The following is a 24,275-nucleotide window of genomic DNA, read 5'->3' on the forward strand; positions in this document are numbered from 1 at the left end:
AAGTCTATATCTATCTCTCTTCCTTTATACCTGTACAACCAACCCTTATCCAATCAAAGTTAATATACTCTGTGAGCTCTTCTCAAGTGAGTATAAAAATACAAAAGAATGAAGAAGAAAAGAAGTTGATTCACTTTGCAAAAATCGATAAGCAAAGTCCATGGCCCGTAAAATACAATAAATTTCCGCTCAAGTAGCCCCACCTTGCAACTGCCAATCTCCCGACTCAGTCACTAATACGCTCAGTCATTCACCCATACGCTTTTGGTTTGCTCTTTGCTCTTGTTGCTGAGGAATTCGCCAACTATTTAGCCTATCAGTCGTACGACCAAGCGACCACCCACTCTATGACAAATCTCATTTGGCGCCAATGACACCATAAGCGCGCGTGTCTTAGACGTCTTTTTGGCACTCCTTCGCTGCCGAAAATCATTAGAAACTTTTTACGCCGCCCTTACTAACATTGAGTGACAAAAATGTAGCAACTGGCAAGTGAAAAAATAGACTTAACTTTGTTGTTGTTGGCAATGGAGTGCAAGAAAAAGTTATCCGGTTTGTTATTGCTTAAGTTTGATACGTATACACGAGGGCTAGAAGATAAATAAGTAGGTTTTCAAGAATGAAATGTTAACAGCAAAGCTTCCTCACGTTTCTCATTTTACGGAGAGAGCTTGCTGAAAAGCAGAATGATTTTGATCGACGGAACAGCTGGATCTGATGCAATTTAATATGGGCTCTGGTGTAACAAGGGCTTTTGAGATTTATTTCATCTAACATCTCACTGAAATCTGTTTTTACTAGGGAGATTTACCGCCGAAGAAACGCGAGGTTGATAACTTGCCGTCTAACTTTAAACCGTATCTATGTTGCGGATCTCCCTGCCACGGCTAGCAGTTCATCTAAACATAAGCTTGTTATATTTTTAGCTGAAATGTGACGTTATTCGAATATAGGGCGTTTTTAAAATAGACCGTTTTACAAATAAGGGATAAAGCGAAAAAGCTGGTGTTTTTGCGAAATGGAAAAATATTAGGTGAGCTTGGCGTGGTGGGGCGATATTAATGAGTCTGTCTTAAGGCATCTTCTTCTTTGGGATTTGGAAAGTGTTATGGATGTTAATGTCTTTTGCCGGATATGTATTAGGTACATTCCCGAAACGAGAGCTGCTAAAGCCCGACCATGGCGGGACGATACCCATTGAACTTTTAGAAACCCTCCTTTCGTGAGAAACTTTGGGTCAACAGAGCCTCGTCTGTAAAATATGTGCATGTGGATACATTGGAATTTGTAACAGTATTCCCCTGGAGTAAGTGAGGTTGACATTTGGGGTGAAGTGCGTTATGTCGAACATTCAGCCAATCCAAAGTGGAGTTGAGATTCCAAACTAATGACCATGCATTGAAACAAACACACCGTTACAAAGAGCGCTTATTCTATTTGAGATGAGAGGTCGATTAGCAGCAGATTACTAAGTGACCGGTTAGAGGTAAGGCGATAAGTGGGTGGGAAATGGTGAAGCCGTTATGTAAAGTTTTTGAAAAGTGAGCCTGTGCGTGATGCCTAAAACCATCCGGAGCAACGGGGAATGTTGAAACGGTAAGCAGTTGTTTGCTGTCTAAAACGACCCAAGGCAGTCGATTCTACGCTTTCCAAGGCAGCCGGTTCTATGTACCGGAGCGACTCGGGATTTTTGCCGACCAAGGACTGTCATTTCAGTGTAACCCACCGCTACAACAACAACAACAGCAACGCTAGATGGTAAACACTTGAGTGTTGTTTGATGAATAGTGAACCGCTGACAGGTGGATAGCTAATGGCGGTAGACGGTGGAGAGTGGAACGAAGAGTAGTTCATTTGTGCTAAAGATTACCAATAGATGTAGAACGGCAGAACAGCCAAACAATGCACCAGTGGATGATTGATAATAAGCGGCATATGATCTACCGATGAATGGTGAAATGCGTGGTGGTTATCCGTGAAGGGAGATCGGTTACGGACGCCAAAGTAACTAGTTGATCGGTGAGGCGATATCAGATAAAGTGGTAAATGGATGAAAGTAGAACCAAAGCTAACTCGGTGATCTGGCCTCGGATATGCGGTGAGAGTGGACTCACTAGTGACCTGAAGACAAGGAAATTGAGAACTGTAAGGTTGTGACCACTCCAAGTCCTTCGACGCACCAAAACAGTTGAAAACCTAAAGTGCCTGATAGCTCTGTCACTATAAGATCGAGCGCTGTCAGGAATTGCTCGACTAAACTTGCAATCGCATCAAACTCATTTTTGATAAAGCTTTTTTGGATGCCAGAAACATATACCTGGCAACTTTTACGCTCATTTAATGGCAGGTGCAGGCACTTGCGAAGTGAACGCAGCTGCCAGTAGAGACTTTGGAATTTTGCTGACCACCTTGCGCTCTGCTTATGGACAAATGAGCATACAGTCAGCTTAGAAAGCGCTGCACAAATCACCTTTTGCTAGGTATCGAGGCTGTTGTTGTAACCTCAAAAGCACGTCCGGGGTATGCATCCGTTACGTACCCATATTAGCCATAAACTCGAAAGCCACAGTACAATTTTTTGATGCTTCGAACCTGTGGCTATCCAGTTGACGAGAAAATTTTGGCCAGTTCTTGACTTCATGCGTGCTGGCCTAATAACGAATAGTTCTCGAATCAAGTTACTGGAGGACTTAGATCGACTGAATACTTAAGAAATTTTTTCTTAAACGGGGTCCACTCTCGGCAAGCCCGTCGAGTGTATTTCTGCCGATTAGCCTCAGCTTTCCTAAATATTGGAGGACGGGGGTATGGAATAATTCAGTCATCAAGAAAATTTCAAAAAACCATCGACTTATCAAATAGCCCTCGTCAATATTTGTATCTACAAGTGTATTCATATTTAGCCATATTCTTTTAAGTGTTCTAACTGAATTGACGATTTGTGTGCTTTTTCACATCATAAATTTTGCTCATAATAGGATTTACGCATAAAATACGTAGCCAATTTTGGTAATTGTGGGTGGCTAAATATTTATAACGAGTACGTACTCCTACTCTTGAAAAGACAAGAGGCAAACAGTTAGTTTATTTTCGTTTTGCTTGAATGATTGCTGAGGCTTTCAACCATCGCTACTGCGCCACTTTGTTATTTTCAATTCATTTCAATTATCGAGTGGAAAGTCGCTTAACATCGATGAGATTGTGGAGTGCCATTGGAGGCTGGTTGGGTATCAGCCTGGTTAGCTGCTTGGTTAACTTGGCTTTTGTTTGTTTTCAAATATTTGGAATGTGCGAGTAATTTCGCATTTCGTTTGGTTAAAATGTATGGAATGGCTTTGAGTTGGCGTTGAACGTTTTACTAACGTGCCTCCAGGCGTTTTGAAATCCTGGCAATAAGTGGTGGTAATCGCATTTGGTTAAAGGAATTAGACAATTAAAAGGAATTTTGCATAAAACGAAGACATGTGAGCTCTTATTGAGAGCTTACCCAGTAAAATTTGCTTTGTAGTAAATTTTTTTTGAACTGTAGAATAAATAACTCAAATATTCAGTATAATAAAACGTTCTTTATTTAGACTACTTTGGGAGTAGTATTTTACAATTACAATTATCGCGTACTTCGCTACAGCGTGTTAAAATCAACCTGATTTATTATTCCAAAGGGTGTTGGATTTCAGGATGTGTTGGATGTTGATGATATAGATTTTATTGGGCTGAACAAACACGCTGTGCCTTCTCGGGGTAAGATAAAGAAGCAAAATAAGTGGTTCTTGCGGTAAACAAGGACAAGACGAAGTACCTACTGTCATGCAAGAAAGAATTGGCGCATTCGTACCTTAGCAGCCACGTCACTGTTGACGAATATGAATTTGATTAATGTGAAAGATTTCGTCTTTTCGAGAACCTTTATTAACCGCAACGAAATCAAAAGTAGAACAACTCTTGCCAACAAGTGCTACTTTGGACTGAATAAGCAATTGAAAATTAAAGTCCTTTCTCGACGAACAAAAATCACGCCTTACAAGTCGCTCATCATATTTGTCGTCATGTATGGCTCGGACTCATGAGCGATATCGGGAGAAGATAGAATGAATGGCTTTTGGATTGTTCGAGGGAAAAGTTCTCCGGATAATTTATGGTCCCATCCGTAATGCCGACGGCGAGTGTCGAAGGAGATATAATAATGAGCTGTCTGAGCTTTACGCAGATATGACGATAGCACAGCGAATAAAAACCCAAAGGCTTCGCTGGCTAGGTCACGTTATGCGAATGGACTGTGAGTGAATGGAAGTGCATACAAGAAGAAAGTATTTCAGTCGACAACGTAATTTGGAAGCAGAAGAAGGGGAGACCTCCACTGAGTTGGGGAGGCAGGTGGAGAAAGAATTGACCCCCTTGGTGCTTCCAAATAGCGTCAGTTATCGCGAAATAGGGATAGCTAAACAGCTGTTGAGGTTTGAATTAAGTTTCGTCAGTCATCGCTTCTCATCTAAGAATCCGAAATTGTGGTATCATTGCATGTGCGAATTTGCAATCACTTCGATTTCTTTTTTTGGCGACCGATGCTTTAAATGGTTAAACTACACGGTTTAACACAAGCCGACTTTCTGTTTCTTCTACGCTGAAATAAGGAGCCTTTAGAAAAGACTTCTGGCGGTATAGATCATTCATAGTGGCCGGTATGCCGAAGGCCAGTTTGACTCTTTACCCTTGCCAATTAAAACTAGTTGTTGATTTTTCCATGTGTCGGGAAATAGTCCGTTTCTTGGGGATGTTTCCATTTTTTTAAAGGGGCACGCTTGGGTGCGATCTATTGGTAATTGATTACAGCCAAATAAGGCGCATTCCTATTCTGAGCTCTACACCTTCATGTAATCATAAATCTGACAAAGGATGCCGAGAGTATCTACTGCACTGTATCTACATACGCAGGTACATATAGTTACATAAGCAGATATCTGTGTAAGCTTCAGCAAAGTTTTTCAATAAACACAATCACTTATCAAAAGATTCTTACACATTTAACATCATTAAAACTTTGTTTAAGTAACTTTTGATAGACATAAAATTACAGAGAAATATATTTGAGTATGAGTATTTGTAAGCTTAAATTGACTCGCATCTACACAAAGGCTCATATCAAGTTATATTAATTCTATTGAAGTAAGCCATAAAACCCGGAATTGAATGTTCCCAGAATATCGTATTTGTGCGATTACATTAGCGTTAGTGAGTTTTGAGGAAGCGCTTCATTATGTTCTCGATTCCGTCAGTGGTCAGACATTTAATTCCTCATGTGAGACGTTAATTCGCAACAAAACATGCGTATAAACAATTGACAAATGGCATGGAATGGTCAAAATGGACAAAGAAACGAGCACTAAACACCACTAACTAGAAATGTAGGTATTCGTACTTCCATATGAGCTCTATCTTCAGTAAATGGGCGTATTTAAACGAATAGTAAATACTTGAGTTGACAACATCAACAACAAATGCAACAAACAATGTAAATTGAAGAAGATGTTTAAGAAGAGGAAGCATCAAATGGTTTAGTAACCGAATACCAAAAGCCATTAATCGAGTAAGCAGAAATAAGCTGGGAGATTAAAACAATAAGGTACACACAAAAAGAAAACCCAATTCAAATCTCAACTCAAAGGAGTTATTAGCCCTCTTACCACTGAGGGAAAGTCCCTCGCCAACATGAGCATCCCAGATTGTTAGGTCCTGACATCCCTGCATCAATCAGATCTAAAGCTATTTCGATGACCTGACTGGGTGATGATTCGAGATCCAATTTGACGTAACTGGTGGTGGCCTATAAGGCTCTAGTATATATTATTGTTATAACAATCCCTACTGGTGTTTGAATGTCCGATTAATGGCTATTCCAACCAATTCCTTACTCGAAGCTGGTAATGCGTTGAAAATCTTTTGCATAGAAAATCATTACTTACCATATTGGAAGTCTATGTAGGACTCCACGTATATAATCAACTTAGTGACCGCAGTGCAGACAGCCGCCAGCATTATACATGAAGTGTAATCAAATAATGTGTCTACAGCCACCCATCATATCCAGGAAGCGTGATATGTTGCAAAGCCAACGATTAGCGAGGATAATACCTCCGAAGATTCGATTTTATTTAGATGTAAACATTCCTTGATTTTTCAAAAGCTGGGCACTTAGCCATATGCTATTCTCCTAAAATAGCTTCATGGCCACCCTTACATGCCAACCTAATATAAACGCACGCAAGTCATTTTCTGTCAAAAATGTCTCATGCACATACAACTTGTATGAGATCAACCCAAATTAAATTTGCTGCCTGAAAACCTAACTCGATTTCCAATTTTTGTTCTGCGTGACATTTAGATTTGACGTTTGCACACATGCTTTACATTGTCGCAACGCATGCTTATTTGGGTTAGAGTAAAAACGCCGGTTGTTTGCGTGCGCTAAAAAAACGCGGTGCGGTTTTATTAGGTTGGCATGTTAGTGCGCTGTTTTTGTTGTTGTTGTTGTCTCCGAAGGATATGAACAGTACTTTTATAGATATGAAACCGATGTGCTTCGATACTATCTCTTTCTAGTACCAGCCCGAATGCCGCGGCAACGATTTTTCACCCCTCGAACCTTCAGGCCAGTGGATTTCAGTCGCCTCTTACGACAGACATGTCTACTGCGGGAATGTCCTAACCTTTTAATCCGCTGTTATGCAGCGCCTGCCAAAGGCTTCACCGGAGCAGTAAAATGCAATGAGCCAATTAAGGGTGGTCTGAATTCAGGGATGTTATACTTTTTTGGTTGGCAACTGAAAAACAAAATCCTCTCTCAACGAAAAATTGCACTCTATCATTCGCTCATCATACCTGTGCTGATGTACGGCTTTGAATTATGAACGGTGTAGAGAGAAGATGATATGTATCATGGCTGTCGACGATCGCAGGAGTTATGAACTTTACTCAGATATGAAGATAGTACAACGAAAAGAAGACAAAAGCTTTAATTAGCTCATGTCATGCGAATGCACAAAGACGCTCCGGGCAAGAAAATATTTCAATCTACACTCGCATTTGGAAGTAGAGAAAGGTTGAGACCTCAACAGTGTTAGGAGAGGTGGGTAGAGGAAGACATGCCTTCCTTGTGAAAACCACTAACTAGGGTAAGAATTATTGCACCCCCAGAAAAAGAGAGCATACTTAGGTCAGTCGACCCATTGGCAGTCAGAGTGCAGATATCGGTGTTCTCGGTATTCTGGAAAATCATTCAGTAAGGTACCTAAAAATCTTTCCTGACAAGAATTGCCAAGGCAGAGGTCATCTCTTGAAAGCAGCTTTATTCATGATCCTGTGTAGGATGAAAACTGAACACAGGTCACCTCTATTCAGATATGGAAGTTCGCAAAGCATCTGCGAGTACATCGTCAAATGCAGTTTTAAGCAAACTTAACTAATAAACCTTTGCCCCTAATGCGTTCTTCCTAACTTACGCTTTCTAGACCTTCCCTACAGCAAAAGCTTTTGGCAAGTGGGGGAGGCAGACCAAAGTTTGGATCCTCATATTTTGTTTTTGGTATACTTATAGTGCAGACTTCTTGCCTTTGACGTTTAGGACACCGATTTCCTTGCACGAATTTCGGCAATAATTAAAAAGTTGGCACACTTTCGCTACCCCCTAATACTCTACAAATGAGTGTAAGAGTCCAATCCAACATTCAATAATAATATCTATATGAGAAGACCACAAATACATATGTATAAAAGTACATGTGCCTTTTATGTGTGGCAAAATAGAAACTACGGGATAAGAAGCCTGATGGGTACATTCGGGGGAAGGAAATTGCGTTTGTGGTATTCTATCAGGCATATTGGATACATTTCCTGCATCACAGCAAAAATTACCAACCCACAAGGCTTAGGGGGTGGCTGTCAATGGGACGGAGTTGATAACAGGGCGGGGCAATAGAAATATTGTTTAGCAAACGTAAAAGCCATAATTTACAAAATAACTCTACATACAAGTTTATTTGACGCTGATGGAAAGTCTTTGTTTTGTTTGTTACTTGAAATTGCCAAGTTTAGATGCACAAGTGCATTGTCGTTTATTGGCTACAAAATATCTAGAGCTATAGAAATCAAATCTACACTTTTAGGCTCAGCCACTATGAGAGTATGCAGTGTGAGCTTATTTATGAGTGTGTTTGTGTAGTGGAATGTCATCGAAGAGTAATGTCCGTTTCAAAAAATTAAGTTGCCACTTCAGCTTGGCGCACTTATAGTCATATAATCGTTAGATACATCTGTAATACTGCATGACGGTTCAATGATGTAACTGAATGGCTGAATGTCTGCTGGTTATTACCTAACTGTGATATCTGGCACAGAGAATCGGCTACTACGGTTTAAGGGAGATCCGGATATTTTGCGAAGGTTCACTTCTTGTTGAACTGAGATTTCGTCTTTTACTTAGTTGACGTGAGGCCTATCTGCTCGATTGCAATCATTAATTGTGCCTAATAGCTTTTTATTTCTGCTGCTATATATAGCTCGGAGCCACCGTGGCGGATATTTTTGAGGAAAAAAGCTTCGGTACTTCCGCCCGTAAAAATAAGATTGTGTATATGCTATGAACCTATTGAGTATGCTTCTTACTCAACTGGAGTGCAGTTTGTGAAGATGTAAAGAGTCAAAGCGCTGCTATGAGGCAGGAGAACAAAGCTTCACTGACATCACGGAACGCCCTATGTTGCATCATTACCATCATAAATCGGCGCTTAAGCTTCTAAACGAGTTTTGCTATGGCGAGACAAGTCAACTGGAAGCAGCAATAACCAATGCTAATTGAGAGCAGCAAGGGAGCTTAAGTCTTTCTCTTCCTGCCTCCCCCAACTCACTGGAGGTCTGCTCTTTCTCCCTCCCCTGAGCGCCTTCTCGAATACTTCAAGGCTATCCCTTCGACACCATCCATGATTCCGTGCCATACATCAGGACAGTTATGATGAGAGACTCAAAGATCTTGCGTTTTGTTTGGCGTCCGATAGATATCTGATTTCTTCTTTCCAAACACCGATTTTCAAGCGTAGGTACCACCTAAGGCTTTCCTTCCCACGATGCACACCTCAAAAATTTTATTTGAAATCGTTTGTGCGTACCGTTTAATCTTGACAGGTTCAATGTAGGTAGTTTGTGAAGAGCAAAAGCTTTGACATGCCCGAATATAACCTACGGTTACTTTATCGAGCCCACCAACATAGTTTTAAAAAATTCTACAAAATGATTTCAAACATAAAATAATCTAAGAGATTAGAGCAGCTATCGGGATCGCCAGTGTACTCCTTGGTCTTAACCATACTTGCGTTAAATTTTGTTGGCTTGGAATTTTTAGTAGTAAGTAGAGGTGAGCTTGAGCTGGCCAGTCCATAGGCTAAATGTGTCCAGCTTGTTGTATTCATATTCATAAAAAAAACATGGACGAAAATTCAATTCGTTATTGGTCCCTTAACCTGCTCTACCGAGGGTACCAGGTCAATATAATATTGAAAATAGTTCCCTGCACATCGAGTTAATTTGTTTTCGCAGGAGCGAATGCTCCACTATTGGCCCTGCTTCTGGTAGTGCGATATCCATGGGAATCTCTCCGAAGTACGCTTGCTGCTCCGTAAAAAAGAGGGAGCTATCGAAAAGTTCACTTATGTATATCTCTTTAAATATCCTATTTTGACATCAGCTTTGCGGGATATGAACATGGTATGCTCTGGTGATAGCTTGAGTATCTCCTAATTACCATAGATTCGTTGGACCCTTAGAACCGCATAGTCATTTCAGTTGAAGCAGTTAAGGCCAAATTAAACTTCCTTAACCCTAACGCCATAGTCATAACTATCCCATATGCATATCCATCTCCAATGTGATCGATTAATGGTGCCTTAACCTAAAAATCCTGAATATTTCATAAAAATTAAGAAAACGCAAAAAATTACAAACATATTCCACAAAAAATAAGTCTCTTAATCAAAACGTATCCAAAATAATAAATAAAATATACAAAAAGTTAATAAATTCACCAACTCAAATATTTATAGGTTATGGATATGGCGAAAAACCAAAAACCATTTGGTTGGCTATGGTATGGTTACGGCGTTAGCATTATGGTATGGCACCATTAATCGATTACATTGATTTCCTTAAGGTAGGTTGGATCAGCTGTTTTATCTGGTTATGGTTTTATGGTTATAAGCCACCATTAATTAGCCCTTTAAACACAAACGTTAACAACAATAAAACGTTTACAGTTTTTAGTGCCGCCTGACATGAGGGTATGTTGGAACTCTTTGGGTTTATTCTCTTATTTTAAAATATTTTAGAATCGGAAACTATCGGTCCCTTGAAGAACCCAGTAGTCTTGGTATAATTCGTTGGTTCTAAGCATCACTATTGCCTACAGTTCGCATACGTGTGTTTGTACGAGTATGTGTGATGGGCTTATGAGTTTTTATTTTCATTTTAATTCAATTCAAGATCTGTTGTATTATAAACAAGTCTCCTCACTGTCATTAAAAACATTACCCTACAAAAAATGCGATTAGTCTAGGATGAACCCGGGACGAGTCACAAAGGAGTATGCGATCAATGCCGGTGTTGATCTCTTTGTATGGGTTGAACTGTTCCCTTTGTTTGAGCATGTCCTATTAAGAGATTAATTGTACCCATTTATACCTTAAAGGTATCGATAGCACTTTTTTACCCATATGGGAACATAAGAAGACTAGTATTTTTTCGGTTCTATAAGGACTCAAATTGGGCCCAAACGCATTTTTCATGACAGAACACAATCGAAGGGTTTGCCAAGCCACAAAATCTATCTATTTGAGGGGGCGGAACTGCTTTTCTAAATGGAATAAGAAATATTATCTCAAAATTTAACCCTAACTCCAGCGTAGTCCTTAAGTCCTAGTAATTTTGGTTCGGTATAGGGCTCCGCATTTTTCTTAAATAATTCGATTCAATCCCCTGTAATCTTTTTTATTTTATTTCGTTACTATTTTTTTTTTTATCTTTCTTAAAGTGGGCTTCATAGATATCAAACTGACTAATCCCAACTGTACCCGAAAGGCACCATAGGGGATCCATTATGCCCAAATGTAGATAAAAGAGATCAATCGGAGACCAAGCTCTCTAGGGATAAATCGCACGATTTTTGGGAGGGTATTCTATGAATACATTCACACACACATATGTACATATCCAATGTACACCATCATCCGTTGTCATTCATCGCCTTTGTTCACTTGTATTGGCACTTTGACGTTGGCGGCGTTTCTAAACAAGCTCATAGCAGTTGCATGGATTCTAATGCAAAATACTCAGAGGAATTGACCGCTTGACCCTTTACATATGTACTTGCGTGTTTTTATTTTATTCATTATCAATGATTTCATGTGTGTGTTAAATAACTGTTTGCCCTACAACAATGTTTCTACTACTAACAACAAAAACTACGATACTCACATTATTAACTCTTTCCTGCAAACGGGAAAGCGCTTCTTCAAGTTCGATAATCCGATTTTCCAGTACTTCCTGCGAAGAGAGCAAGAAAAGAGAGTGCGAAAGATAGCAAAATAATAATCGGTGAATTTAAAAAGAGAAACAAAACAGCAAAATTTTGCTAAACAAATTATGATATTTAACTTTTAAGCTTTAAGTTGTTTTGTTTAACACATTGACCGCCATGTGTCATGTTGAAAATTTCTTTGTGGGAACAGAGTTTTTATGTGTTTAAGCATATATGTATGGTTATGTGTTTGAGAATTTCTTGAAGCTGCTAGTCGCCATATTTAGAAATTGAATTTTTGTTCAAAACGTTAGCTGGCAGTCAATGTGTTAATTACTCTACACTGTTTAAGCTGGTAGTAGTTATTTGCTGTGTGAAAGTGGCCAATTATAACTTATTTTTATTTAATGCGCCCAATTATTTTATTTAAGTTAAGCCGATTGAACATAAACTGTACAGTTTTTAATATGAGTGTGCGTATGTGTGCCAAAATTAGGTGGAGAATCAAGTGAAGTGTGTGATGGGATTTACTAATGTGAAGCTAAATGGCAATCATGATCTATTATGAACAAGTACAAAAAGCCGATGAAGGAATATCTATATACATAGGTGATAGCATATATGTATATACATATGTATTTGTATGCATGATTGTGTGTGTATGTTTGTGAAAATATCTAAGGACGGGTTTTTCATTCGAATTCAACTCCCAGTTAAAGCTGACTAGAATTTAGTCTTGACACTTTGTGTGGTTACATTGAAATTGTCTGCTCATCTGGGAAAAGCGACCTAAGTGGCAGGGTTAAACTCTAGGCAACTTCAACTCGAGTTTAACTTGCACTGAAACACCTAACCAAAGTAATGTATGCTGAAATTTGTTCCAGAACAAACATTTGTATAGACCAATTGGCAATAGTAGAGTTTATAGGTTTCTAGAGGGATGCTACAGTAAATGTGTACTTTTTATGAGAGGAGGGTATATAAAATATGTATATGATAGACAAAATTTACAACCTACTTCTTCGGCTAAAATACTTCTAAATTTATACTTCTATTCCTTTCAACGGAAGTCAAGTTTAAATAGTTTCCAAGCAGAGCTTATGCAGCTGTTGCATAACCAAATAACCAAGCCGAAAGAAATTAAGCTAGTAAAGTCAACGAATGAGATTTGTTCTTCTTAAATTAACAGGTATTCTTCAAAACCGCGGGCATTAAGATTGAATCAACTATGTGTTTTGTCAAGAGAACACATTTTTTTTTAGTAATTTCGACAAAATAACAAGTGCTGGTCTTAAGTTAACAATATTCTGTAAAAATTCCAGATTCTCTATTAATCTAACTGATTTTTCTGTCAAAAGATTTGATTTCATTGCTTATTTCAACAATTAACAACTTTCAATATTATCAGCTAATTTCAAAGAGAAACTTACGATCATGGCGCTCACTACTTGAGTCTTATGGTTGAGGCGCTGCATTAATATCTGTCATATTAACAGTTTCACTGTTATTTTAAAGTTGATGAAAATCTGTTATTTTGAAGATCTCTTTGGTAATAGTGAGAGCACTTACGGACATCATCTTATAATGCTTTCACACAGAAACTTAATGATCTCATTTCACCTTCTAATGAAATCGTAAATTTTTTGCTTTCACACAGAAGTGACTGCTCGATTACTATGAAGGATGAAATGTCAAGCGAATAAAATGACAATGCTATATGACAGACAATCATGGCGGAACGATACAAGGTGGCAGCATGGTGACATGCCTACTTACATAAATAAGAAATCCTTGCACTTTGTTTTTGTTAATTCGATGGACAAATGTCAAAATCGTACCGCGCCGGAAGTTGATGTCTCAAATCAAATAAAACAAGTAAGGAAGGTTAAGTTCGGGTGTAACCGAACATTACATACTCAGTTGAGAGCTATGGTGACAACATAAGGGAAAATAACCATGTAGGAAAATGAACCGAGGTAACCCTGAAATGTGTTTGTATGACATGTGTATCAAATGAAAGGCATTAAAGAGTATTTTATGAGGGAGTGGGCCATAGTTGTATAGGTGGACGCCATTTAGGCATATCGCCATAAAGGTGGATCAGGGTTGACTCTAGAATGCGTTTGTACGATATGGGTATCAAATGAAAGGCGTTAATGAGTATTTTAAAAGGGAGTAATCCTTAATTCCATAGGTGGACGCCGTTTCGAGATATCGCCATAAAGGTGGACCAGGGGTTACCCTAGAATTTGTTTGTACGATATGGGTATCAAATGAAAGGTGCTAATGAGTATTTTAAAAGGGAGTAACCCTTAGTTCCATAGCTGGACGCCGTTTCGAGATATCGCCATAAAGGTGGACCAGGGGTGACCCTAGAATTTGTTTGTACGATATGGGTATCAAATGAAAGGCGTTAATGAGTATTTTAAAAGGGAGTAATCCTTAATTCCATAGGTGGACGCCGTTTCGAGATATCGCCATAAAGGTGGACCAGGGGTGACCCTAGAATTTGTTTGTACGATATGGGTATCAAATGAAAGGTGTTAATGAGTATTTTAAAAGGGAGTAATCCTTAGTTCCATAGGTGGACGCCGTTTCGAGATATCGCCATAAAGGTGGACCAGGGGTGACCCTAGAATTTGTTTGTACGATATGGGTATCAAATGAAAGGCGTTAATGAGTATTTTAAAAGGGAGTAATCCTTAATTCCATAGGTGGACGCCGTTTCGAGATATCGCCATAAAGGTGGACCAGGGGTGACCCTAGAATTTGTTTGTACGATATGGGTATCAAATGAAAGGTGTTAATGAGTATTTTAAAAGGGAGTAATCCTTAGTGCCATAGCTGGACGCCGTTTCGAGATATCGCCATAAAGGTGGACCAGGGGTGACCCTAGAATTTGTTTGTACAATATGGGTATCAAATGAAAGGTGTTAATGAGCATTTTTAAAAGGGAGTTGGTCTTAGTATCCATAGGTGGACGCCGTTTCGAGATATCTCCATAAAGGTGGGCCAGGGGTGACTCTAGAATTCGTTTGTACAATATGGGTATCAAACGAAAGGAGTTAATGAGTATTTTAAAAGGGAGTGGGCCTTAGTTCTATAGGTGGACGCCGTTTCGAGATATCGCCATAAAGGTGGGCCAGGGGTGACCCTAGAATTTGTTTGTACAATATGGGTATCAAATGAAAGGTGTTAATGAGCATTTTTAAAAGGGAGTTGGTCTTAGTTCCATAGGTGGACGCCGTTTCGAGATATCTCCATAAAGGTGGGCCAGGGGTGACTCTAGAATTCGTTTGTACAATATGGGTATCAAACGAAAGGAGTTAATGAGTATTTTAAAAGGGAGTGGGCCTTAGTTCTATAGGTGGACGCCTTTTCGAGGTATCGCAATAAAGGTGGACCAGGGTGACTCTAGACTTTGTTTGTACGATATGGGTATCAAATGAAAGGTGTTAATGAGTATTTTTAAAAGGGAGTGGGCCTTCGTTCTATAGGTGTTCGCCTTTTCGAGACATCGCCATAAAGGTGGACTAGGGGTGACTTTAGAATATGTTTGTACGATATGGGTATCAAATGAAAGGTGTTAATGAGTATTTTAAAAGGGCGAGGGGCTTAGTTCTATAGGTGGACGCCTTTTCGAGATATCGCCATAAAGGTGGACCAGGGGTGACTCTAGAATGAGTTTGTACGATATGGGTATCAAATTAAAGGTATTAATGAGAGTTTTAAAAGGGAGAGGTGGTTGTTGTATATGTGAAAGCGTTTACCAGATATCGACCAAAATGTGGACCAGGGTGACCCAGAACATCATCTGTTGGATACCGCTAATTTATTTATATATGTAATACCTGCCAAGATTTTAAGGGTTTTTTATTTCGCCCTGCAGAAGTTTTTCATTTTCTTCTACTTAATATGGTACGTGTCACAACAATTTTATAAAGTTTTTTCTAAAGTTATATTTCGCGTCAATAAAACAATCCAAGTACCTTACCATGTTTCATCCCTTTTTTCGTATTTGGTATAGAATTATGGCATTTTTTTCATATTTCGTAATTTTCGATATGGAAAAAGTGGGCGTGGTCATAGTCGGATTTCGTTCATTTTTCATACCAAGATAAAGTGAGTTCAAGTAAGCACGTGAACTAAGTTCATTAAAGATATGTCGATTTTTGCTCAAGTTATCGTGTTAACGGCCATGCGGAAGGACAGACGGACGACTGTGTATAAAAACTGGGCGTGGAATCAACCGATTTCGCCCATTTTCACAGAAAACAGTTAACGTCATAAAATCTATGCACCTACCAAATTTTAAAAGGATTGGTTAATTTTTGTTCGACTTATGGCGTTAAAAGTATCCTAGACAAATTAAATGAAAAAGGGCGGAGCCACGCCCATTTTGAAATTTTCTTTATTTTTGTATTTTGTTGCACCATATCATTACTGGAGTTGAATGTTGGCATAATTTACTTATATACTGTAAAGATATTAAATTTTTTGTTAAAATTTTACTTTAAAAAAATTTTTTTTTTAAAAGTGGGCGTGGTCCTTCTCCGATTTTGCTAATTTTTATTAAGCGTACATTTAGTAATAGGGATAACGTTCCTGCCAAATTTCATCATGATATCTTCAACGACTGCCAAATTACAGCTTGCAAAATTTTAAATTACCTTCTTTTAAAAGTGGGCGGCGCCACGCCCATTGTCCAAAATTTTACAAATTTTCTATTCTGCGTCATAAGCTCAACTCATCTACCAAGTTTCGTCGCTGTATCTGTCTTTTGGAATGAATTATCGCATTTTTTCGGTTTTTCGAAATTTTCGATATCGAAAAAGTGGGCGTGGTTATAGTCCGATATCGTTCATTTTAAATAGCGATCTGAGATGAGTGCTCAGGAACCTACATAGCAAATTTCATCAAGATACCTCAAAATTTACTCAAGTTATCGTGTTAACGGACGGACGGACGGACGGACGGACGGACATGGCTCAATCAAATTTTTTTTCGATCCTGATTATTTTGATATATGGAAGTCTATATCTATCTCGATTCCTATATATATGTACAACCAACCGTTATCCAATCAAACTTAATATACTCTGTGAGCTCTGCTCAACTGAGTATAAAAAGGTTATAATGAGCTGTTCGATGCGGCCACCTTGTATCGTTCCGCCATGCAGACAATGACATTTACTTTGACAATTGACATTTTTAAGCATTGAACACACCAAAAACTAAGAAACTGAACGCTCCCAACAGAGTTGCATTGTGCTTTTGACTTCATTAGGCATTCGATTAGCTACTAATGAAATAATTATAGATTCGAATTTTGTAGGGAAGATTGAGCTCAATAAGCGTCTTAATGTAGAAAACTGCCTTTATTATTCAATAAGCCGTCTGTGTGAAAACAGTATTATATTTCTTGTAGCAGTGCTTCGCCCCATCCAATAGTTGCAATCACTCACAAATTTTCATGGATATTCTTTAACAGAAATCCAAGGAAACTTGCGGTTTCAATATGGTTGGACCAAAGAGATATGAGTGTTAGAGGCTTTGTTTCCACATTGCAATTGAAAATAAAACTGGTATCATGTGGCAGAATATTACGTGCCGTAGCGACGCGCGTCTCCTAGATAGTCTGCTTCCTTATACTGCGAGTTGCTATTGAACTCTGAGAATGGAAACAGCTAAATTTCAGTGTGTGGGATCTGTTCGTTTTGCTTGCGGAGATGAACCTGGGAGGCGGAGCCACAGCAACCAGTTGTCTGTTAGGATGCCCAGGTTTTGGGGAATTCAACAGAAACTATTCAGAATTTTGTTTCTCTCTCTTTCTGTGGACTATTTTTGTGCCATTGTGAATTAGATGTGCTGGCGTCATAAGACGACATCCCCTGATAATTCTGAGCGCGAAGGTTTGACAGGCCTTCAGCTACTTCCAGTATGTTTCTTTTATGCACGTCGACCAAATCAAAGATGCGCAACACACAAGGTGATAAACATTTGCTTTATAAGTAGCTTTCAGAGTTGTTTTGTCTTCGTAACATGTGCTGCCGGCGAGGGCCTTGATGATTTTGTTGCGGCTCTGAACTTTGGGCGTGCAATTGCAACTGCATGCTCATGGAAATCTAGGTCATTATTGAACATTACACCCAGTATTTTCGGACGCCGGACAGTTGGCAGCTCAGTACCATCGGTATGGATTTCTTATGGACCTTTCGCAGGTCACTGTGCTACTGCACGGAGGCTATGATGATGAGGAATAACAACAAACTTCCTCTTCAGAAGCTGTCAGGATGAGGAGGAGGCGACTTTTACTTTCTTTACTGATGTCCAGAGCTGCATATAGGACGTCTTAGACTTCCTTTGGCTCCCACTTATATTCATATGGGATAAAATGTTGTTTTTTGAAGCGTTATAAGGAAGTCTCTTATTGGAGAAACGTGCCCCCACTCGCCACATAATGATGGCATTGACAATGGACAAACATGCATACGAGTGGATGTGTGGGCAGCCTCATGCGGTCCCTCTCAACGTAAACGAACCTAGTCTTATCAGCGTTTGTTTCCCATCTTTTGGTAGACTAGAGAATAACTGTCATTCATTCGCCTTTTCCATGTATGTAATATACAACAATAATTTTATAAAACAAACTAAACTTGGTCAAAAGAAGTATTAAGATGTAAGTATTTGCACAAATCATACATATTTATCAGCTTTTGTACAATCTACCAATACAATAGTTATAGGAATAAAGTTCTTAGCTGCCTTTTTACGTGCTCACAAATCGCGCTGCGCATGCGCGCACAAGCGGTCGATCGCTCACATGCACTGGTCGCAACAAAGGCACTAATAACAACAACGAAAACCATAATAACAACATCACAGAAAAAAAAAAGAGTAAAACAGCAACAATAAGAAAATATATGGCTCACGTCACGCACTACTACATATGAGCCATACGCGTCGAGTTTTATGCGTCTAAAGTGCAATGAACTTCCATTTCCACGCAATCAAAAAGCGACGCAAAGTGCGTCATTCGCGTACTGTGTGGGGTAAAATACAAAAGTTGCATGCTACATACTAAGTCAACTCCATTCAAGTTCAATTGCAATATGTTGAATGCTTATATGTATATTTCGAGTAAAAAGAACAACAAATCGCAGTGGGCATTAAACCAATGGGAATTACAAAGTGGAGTAGTAAATGTGGTTGACTTCTTCTTTTTTGTCGTCTTCTTCTACTTCAACTACTCATTTAACGTGCAGAGAACGTGACCAAGCATTGGACGTTTGCGCCGGCGCAATGTGTAATTTTCATTGTCGCAAATTTTTGCGCGATTTTTCGCCTTTGTGTAAATAGTTTGTTGCTTTGCTTTTTCGTTTTTTGGTTAATGTAAGTGCTGGTAGCATTTAACTAAACACAATGAATTCCCTCAACTTGTTAGTGCGACTGACAAATGCGCTGCAGTGAGCTATTAGCGAAATTATAGGGATCAAAGAGTCAACAAGCGCAAGGAAAAATACATAAAGCCTGTAGGCAAATATTTAAGGCACTTAGCGCCAACAAGTAAATTAAATTAAACAGGGTGGCTGATGAAAAGTGTTGCTGAAAAAGCGAAAGTTTATTCAAGTTAGGCAGCACAATCCTTGATTTTTGAAAGGCTTATGAAATGGTTTATGGTCACAAGTTTCTTCCATTGCAAAAGAACATAAAAACATAATATTACAAGCCGATGATCCGCTCAATACCAGGAATTACCAGCACCGGGCCTAGCTCTTCAGCTTAAGGTACAGGATGATTTCATCCAAACAATTTCATTCGCATATAAGCTTCCCTAGATCTCTTGGGTCGAGCGGCGGTTTTTAAGAGGAAAACATAGTAAGAGGTTGGAGCATTACAAACTGCTGGAAAATGGAAAAGGGAACTGAAGCTGGATTGCAGTCTACAGGCAAATTAGTCGTACCGACTTCCTGTCTAATTCAGTGTGTTCCAAGTAGAGGTTTATGCTTTGAAGAGAGATCCTGACTTCTGCAGACCACTACGGTATCGGACACATATCTTTGTTAGCCTGGCTGTCAGCCTTAAAGGCATTAGAATCCAATGTGATAAAGTCAGATAAAGATGCAGAGGGTTCAGCTTCGCTGGCGTTCAGAAGACATCTCAATATTTCCCTTTGCTGGACACTTAGATACAGCGAAATTGAAGGGAATGAATTTGCAAAGATGGCTAGGAAAATTTCGGAATGGACATAAGACGTACAGCTTCGTACGACCACCTCTGAGTTAACTCCTGAGGAAAATTGAGGAATATAAGATTAAGGCAGCGGACCAACCTTGTCCAGCCTATATGGCTTAGAAGTATCAAAGTCCTTATGGCCATGTTCAGATACGAAAGAAACTAGTTACCGTCTTAAAATAAACAACTACAACGGTCTCGCATGCTTCATCTCCAGAAACTTTCAAGGTAGGGAGGAAGAGAAGTTGCTCCATAACTTCCTCTGCCTCTTGCCTCGGCGTCCAGGGTGGCAAAGAAGACTACTCATACTTTTGGACGCACAGGTTTTCGTTAGTCTAGCAGAGGAGGAAGGTGGATCTTTCGCTCCTACTTGAGTTCATCAGAGAAAGCAAGCAGCTCGTTGAGAATTACTAGTATCACGATGGCATATCTACTTACGTTTGTCAGAGTTCCGAATAATTAATTAGACGCACGCTAGTTTATTTAATGTTAAATGAAGAAAGTATTATTATTAGAAATAATGAATATACACTTTAATGTAATTTAAGTGAATTATGATTTTGTTAAATACGACGTTTCGTTCTGAAGGTTCGAGACAGACTGCTTCGTCTCGCTCATTTCATTTCTCTCCTCAAATCGTCTTTTACTTAGTTAGAGTTGCCATGTCGGCTGACAATTCGGCCTTTCCTGACTCCAAATCGACCTCGATTTGATCAGGGTCGTCGTCGTCGTCGTCGTATTCGTCGAGCTCGGGTGCACTGTGACACCAGGGCTTTATTTTGTCGGTACTAAATATTGAGCAGAATTTGCGATTTGTTATTTTTATACCACGAATATCTTCTATGAGGTATCGGTCGTTTCCCAAGCTTCGGGTAATAACGTATGGACCGCGAAACTTGGGTTCCAGCTTTCTCGATTCGCCAGTTGCTGCTGGCTCGTTCTCAATAACAACGAGGTTACCTTCAGTGTATGTTGTCGGAGTACGGTGCTTATCGTCGAACCTACGTTTCCATTTTTCTCGTTCGTGGTTAATATTTTCAAGGGCTTGTTGCCGTTTTTCGTCGATTGGTAGCGGATTCGGATTATCGGTTGTATCGTGAATAGCTGCAATTAGCTTATTTTGTACGATATCGCGGAGACGAAAATTAAAAATTAGTTCGTTCGGCGACTAACCTGACGTATCGTTGCGCTGTGAGTTGACTGACCATTGCACGTTTCGTAGATGACAATCCCACTCTTTCGGTTTATCGGTCGATGTTCGAAGATAATTTAATATGGTTTGGTTAGCTCGCTCAACCTGGCCGTTGGCGCGAGGTGTACGTACGGCGTTTTTAATATGTTGGATCGAATTTTTTTCACAAAACTGTTCGAATTGCTTCGAGGTAAAACATGTACCTCTATCGGTGATGATTTTGACAGGCAGTCCAAAGTAGCTTGTCATATCGTTTAGTGCGTTGATTACCGCGGTGGTTTTCGTATTGCGTACTGGCTTCACTACCAGGTATTTGGAAAAACTATCGGATATTGCCAGAACGTAGCAATTTCCACGATTACTTTTGACGAAAGGTCCTAAGTGATCGACGTGAAGGATCCGAAATGGCATGGGATCAGGTTCACTATAATGCAGCCTACCTTCAGCCACACCGTGACGAGATTTGTTGTAGCAACAATCTGGACATGCTGCTAAATAATCTTTAACGTATTTGCGGATTTTAGGAAACCAAAAATGTGTCGAAATTCGTTGGATCGTTTTGTCGAGTGCAAAATGTCCCATTTCGTCATGGCAAGAATGCACTACTCTCCAACGAACTGATTTTGGTACAACGAATCGTAACCCATCTTTCGTACGGCGATATAATCGATGATCCTTAATTTCGTAGTCTTGTCGAATTTGGGCGTCTTGATCTGTTTTCTTCTCTTGCTTAAGTACTGATACTATCGATGATAACGTTGGGTCTTGCAACTGCATTGTCAAGAGCCAGTCTTCGGATGAAGTATTAACTTTCATTACCAACCCAGCCGGTTCTACGTCGTTTGGTGGCTGATCTGGTGCGCGACTCAAAGCATCGACATGAGCCATACGTGTGCCTTGGCGATGAATTATATCGAAATCAAATTCTAAAAGTTTCATCCACCAACGCGCGATACGAGATTTTAATTCTTTATTAGTTTTAACTTTAGCTATGGCAGAACAGTCCGTTACTAGTCGAAAATGCTTGCCTAGTACATACATTCGAAAGCGTTCGAGGGATTCGACTACGGCGAGTACCTCGAGTTCGTACGCATGATAATTACTTTCTGCACTCGTGCAATGCCTACTAAAATAAAATACTGGTTTCCACGTTTTATTGTCGTTTGACTGAAGTAGCACACCGGCAAGGCCAACACTACATGCGTCGGTGTGTACTTCATGCTCGGCCATCCTATCGTACAACGCGAGAATTGGAGCGTTGCTTAAACGTTCGATCAAGGTTTCGAATGCTTCTTGTTGTTCACGACCCCATACAAAAGATTCGTTTGATTTCGCGAGAAGTTTCGTTATTGGTTTCGAAATTAGCGCGTATTCCGGTACGAATTTCCGGAAGAACCCAGTTAAACCCAAAAATCGTCTAGTTTCCGTTATACTAGATGGTACTTTAAAGTTTTTGATAGCGATTATTTTCTTTTCTCCCGGTTTTATACCATTTTTATTTATTACGTGGCCTAAATAATGTATTTCTTCAGCCAGAAAATTACATTTTGAAAAACGTAGTGTTAAACCATTTTCTCGTAAGATATTTAAGAATTTTGTAAGACGTGATAAACCTTCTTTAACCGTTTTACTTGGAATTATGACGTCATCCAAGTATACGAGTATTTCACCCGCTCTCATTTTCGCAATTATTTTATTCATTACTTGTTGGAATACAGAAGGCGCATTTACCAGACCAAATGGCATTCTATTGTATTCATAGTGACCATCCGTAGTCACGAAAGCAGTAAACTTTTTCGCACACTCTTCGATTTCTATTTGGTGATATCCCATCCGTAAGTCCAATGTCGTAAAATAACTATTTCCCGATAGTTGTGCGAAATGTTCGTCGATTATTGGCATGGGATATGGGTGTTTCACCGTAATTTTATTTAGCGCTCTATAGTCCACGCATAATCGCGATTCCCCATTGGCTTTTTCAACTAACACGACCGGTGACGCGTAAGGTGATTCCGAATGACGAATTATTCGATTTGTTAATAGTTCAGATACAATATCAGATACTATTTTACGTTTAGCGAACGGCACTCTATATGGCTTTAAAGTTATTGGCTTATCGTTGGTTAATTCGATATTCATTTTCGAGACTGTGCATATTCCTAGGTCGGATACAGACTCAGAAAATATATCGCGGTTTGCTTCAATAATAGCTTTCAATTCCGATCGTTCATTCGTTGAGATATTCGACACGTTCTCTAATTTCTCGAAACTACACTTGTTGTTTTCTATAACCAGCCTATTTTTGTTATTACAAAACACATCTCTTCCGAGGAGTACATCTTCATCAATGTGATCATCGTTAACCACTAATAATACGGCTTGGTTATGATTTTTGTCAATTTCAAGTACAACTGAAATGTTTGCTTTACACATATATTCGCCTCCTGCGAATCCTCTTAAGACGCGTTTACATTCTACAAGTTTGCCCACTTTTTCGGCTATAGAATGACGGATTAGCGAACACGTACTACCAGAGTCGATGATAGCTTTTGTTTCGAAATCGTTTACTTTTATTACTTTTGTCAAGTTTGTATCTTGAATTACATCATTTATTTTATTCACCGTCGTATTTGGTTTAGGTTTTGCTTTCGCTTGTTTACAGTTTATTGCTTTATGACCTGTACGTTTACAAGTCTCACATCTTTCGACACGTTGTGGTTCTGAACAATTTATTGAAATATGTCCCGTTTTTAAACAATTATAGCATTTAACCGATTTAGGTGTTTCGCGTTCACCTACTTTAGCGTTTGCTGGTATTTCACGTTCACCAACATTTTTCGTTTGGCTTTTGGACGTAGCCGTATATTCGTCGATTTTCTGTTTATAGTTCAGCGGTTCGTATTTTATGTTATTGTACACCGAATAATTTTGAATATCGCGTAGCAACTTATTGCAATTTTCGTAATCGTTCGAGATCTTTTTACGGAGATCATGGTCGTTAATGCCGTTTATTATGTACCGCGCGATAGCAAATTTAGGAATTCCTCCTTTTGTACCCATCGACAACATTTTGTAATAATAGTCTTGCGGAGATTCGTTACGTTGGCGACGCGTTCGTCCCAATTTTATGTGTATATCCGCGACGTTTTCAACGGTTGCAAAATCAATACAAAATTTCGCGACGAATTCCGACCACGATTTAAAAATATTTTGACAATCAACCCAATATTTCGCATGCCCTTTTAATTTTTGCTGTACGGCGAATAATAACACTTGGTCACTCCACTGATA

General features: G+C 39.3%; 1 protein-coding gene across 6 annotated transcripts in view; it reads right to left on the minus strand.

Annotated features, from left to right (window-relative positions):
- The window catches only part of LOC137245466 (uro-adherence factor A), a 189,458-nt gene that overhangs the window by 72,092 nt on the left and 93,091 nt on the right, over window positions 1-24,275 (minus strand). For 5 of the 6 annotated variants that reach the window (XM_067776176.1, XM_067776175.1, XM_067776174.1 and 2 more), the window contains one exon: window positions 11,515-11,583. The exons of the other annotated variant lie outside the window; for it this stretch is intronic. In XM_067776176.1, coding sequence (XP_067632277.1) covers window positions 11,515-11,583 — 69 coding nt within the window. The remainder of the gene's footprint in view (window positions 1-11,514; window positions 11,584-24,275) is intronic. 6 annotated transcript variants of the gene reach the window in all.

Source organism: Eurosta solidaginis, chromosome 3 (assembly GCF_040869045.1).
Source record: "Eurosta solidaginis isolate ZX-2024a chromosome 3, ASM4086904v1, whole genome shotgun sequence".
Lineage (NCBI taxonomy): Eukaryota > Metazoa > Arthropoda > Insecta > Diptera > Tephritidae > Eurosta > Eurosta solidaginis.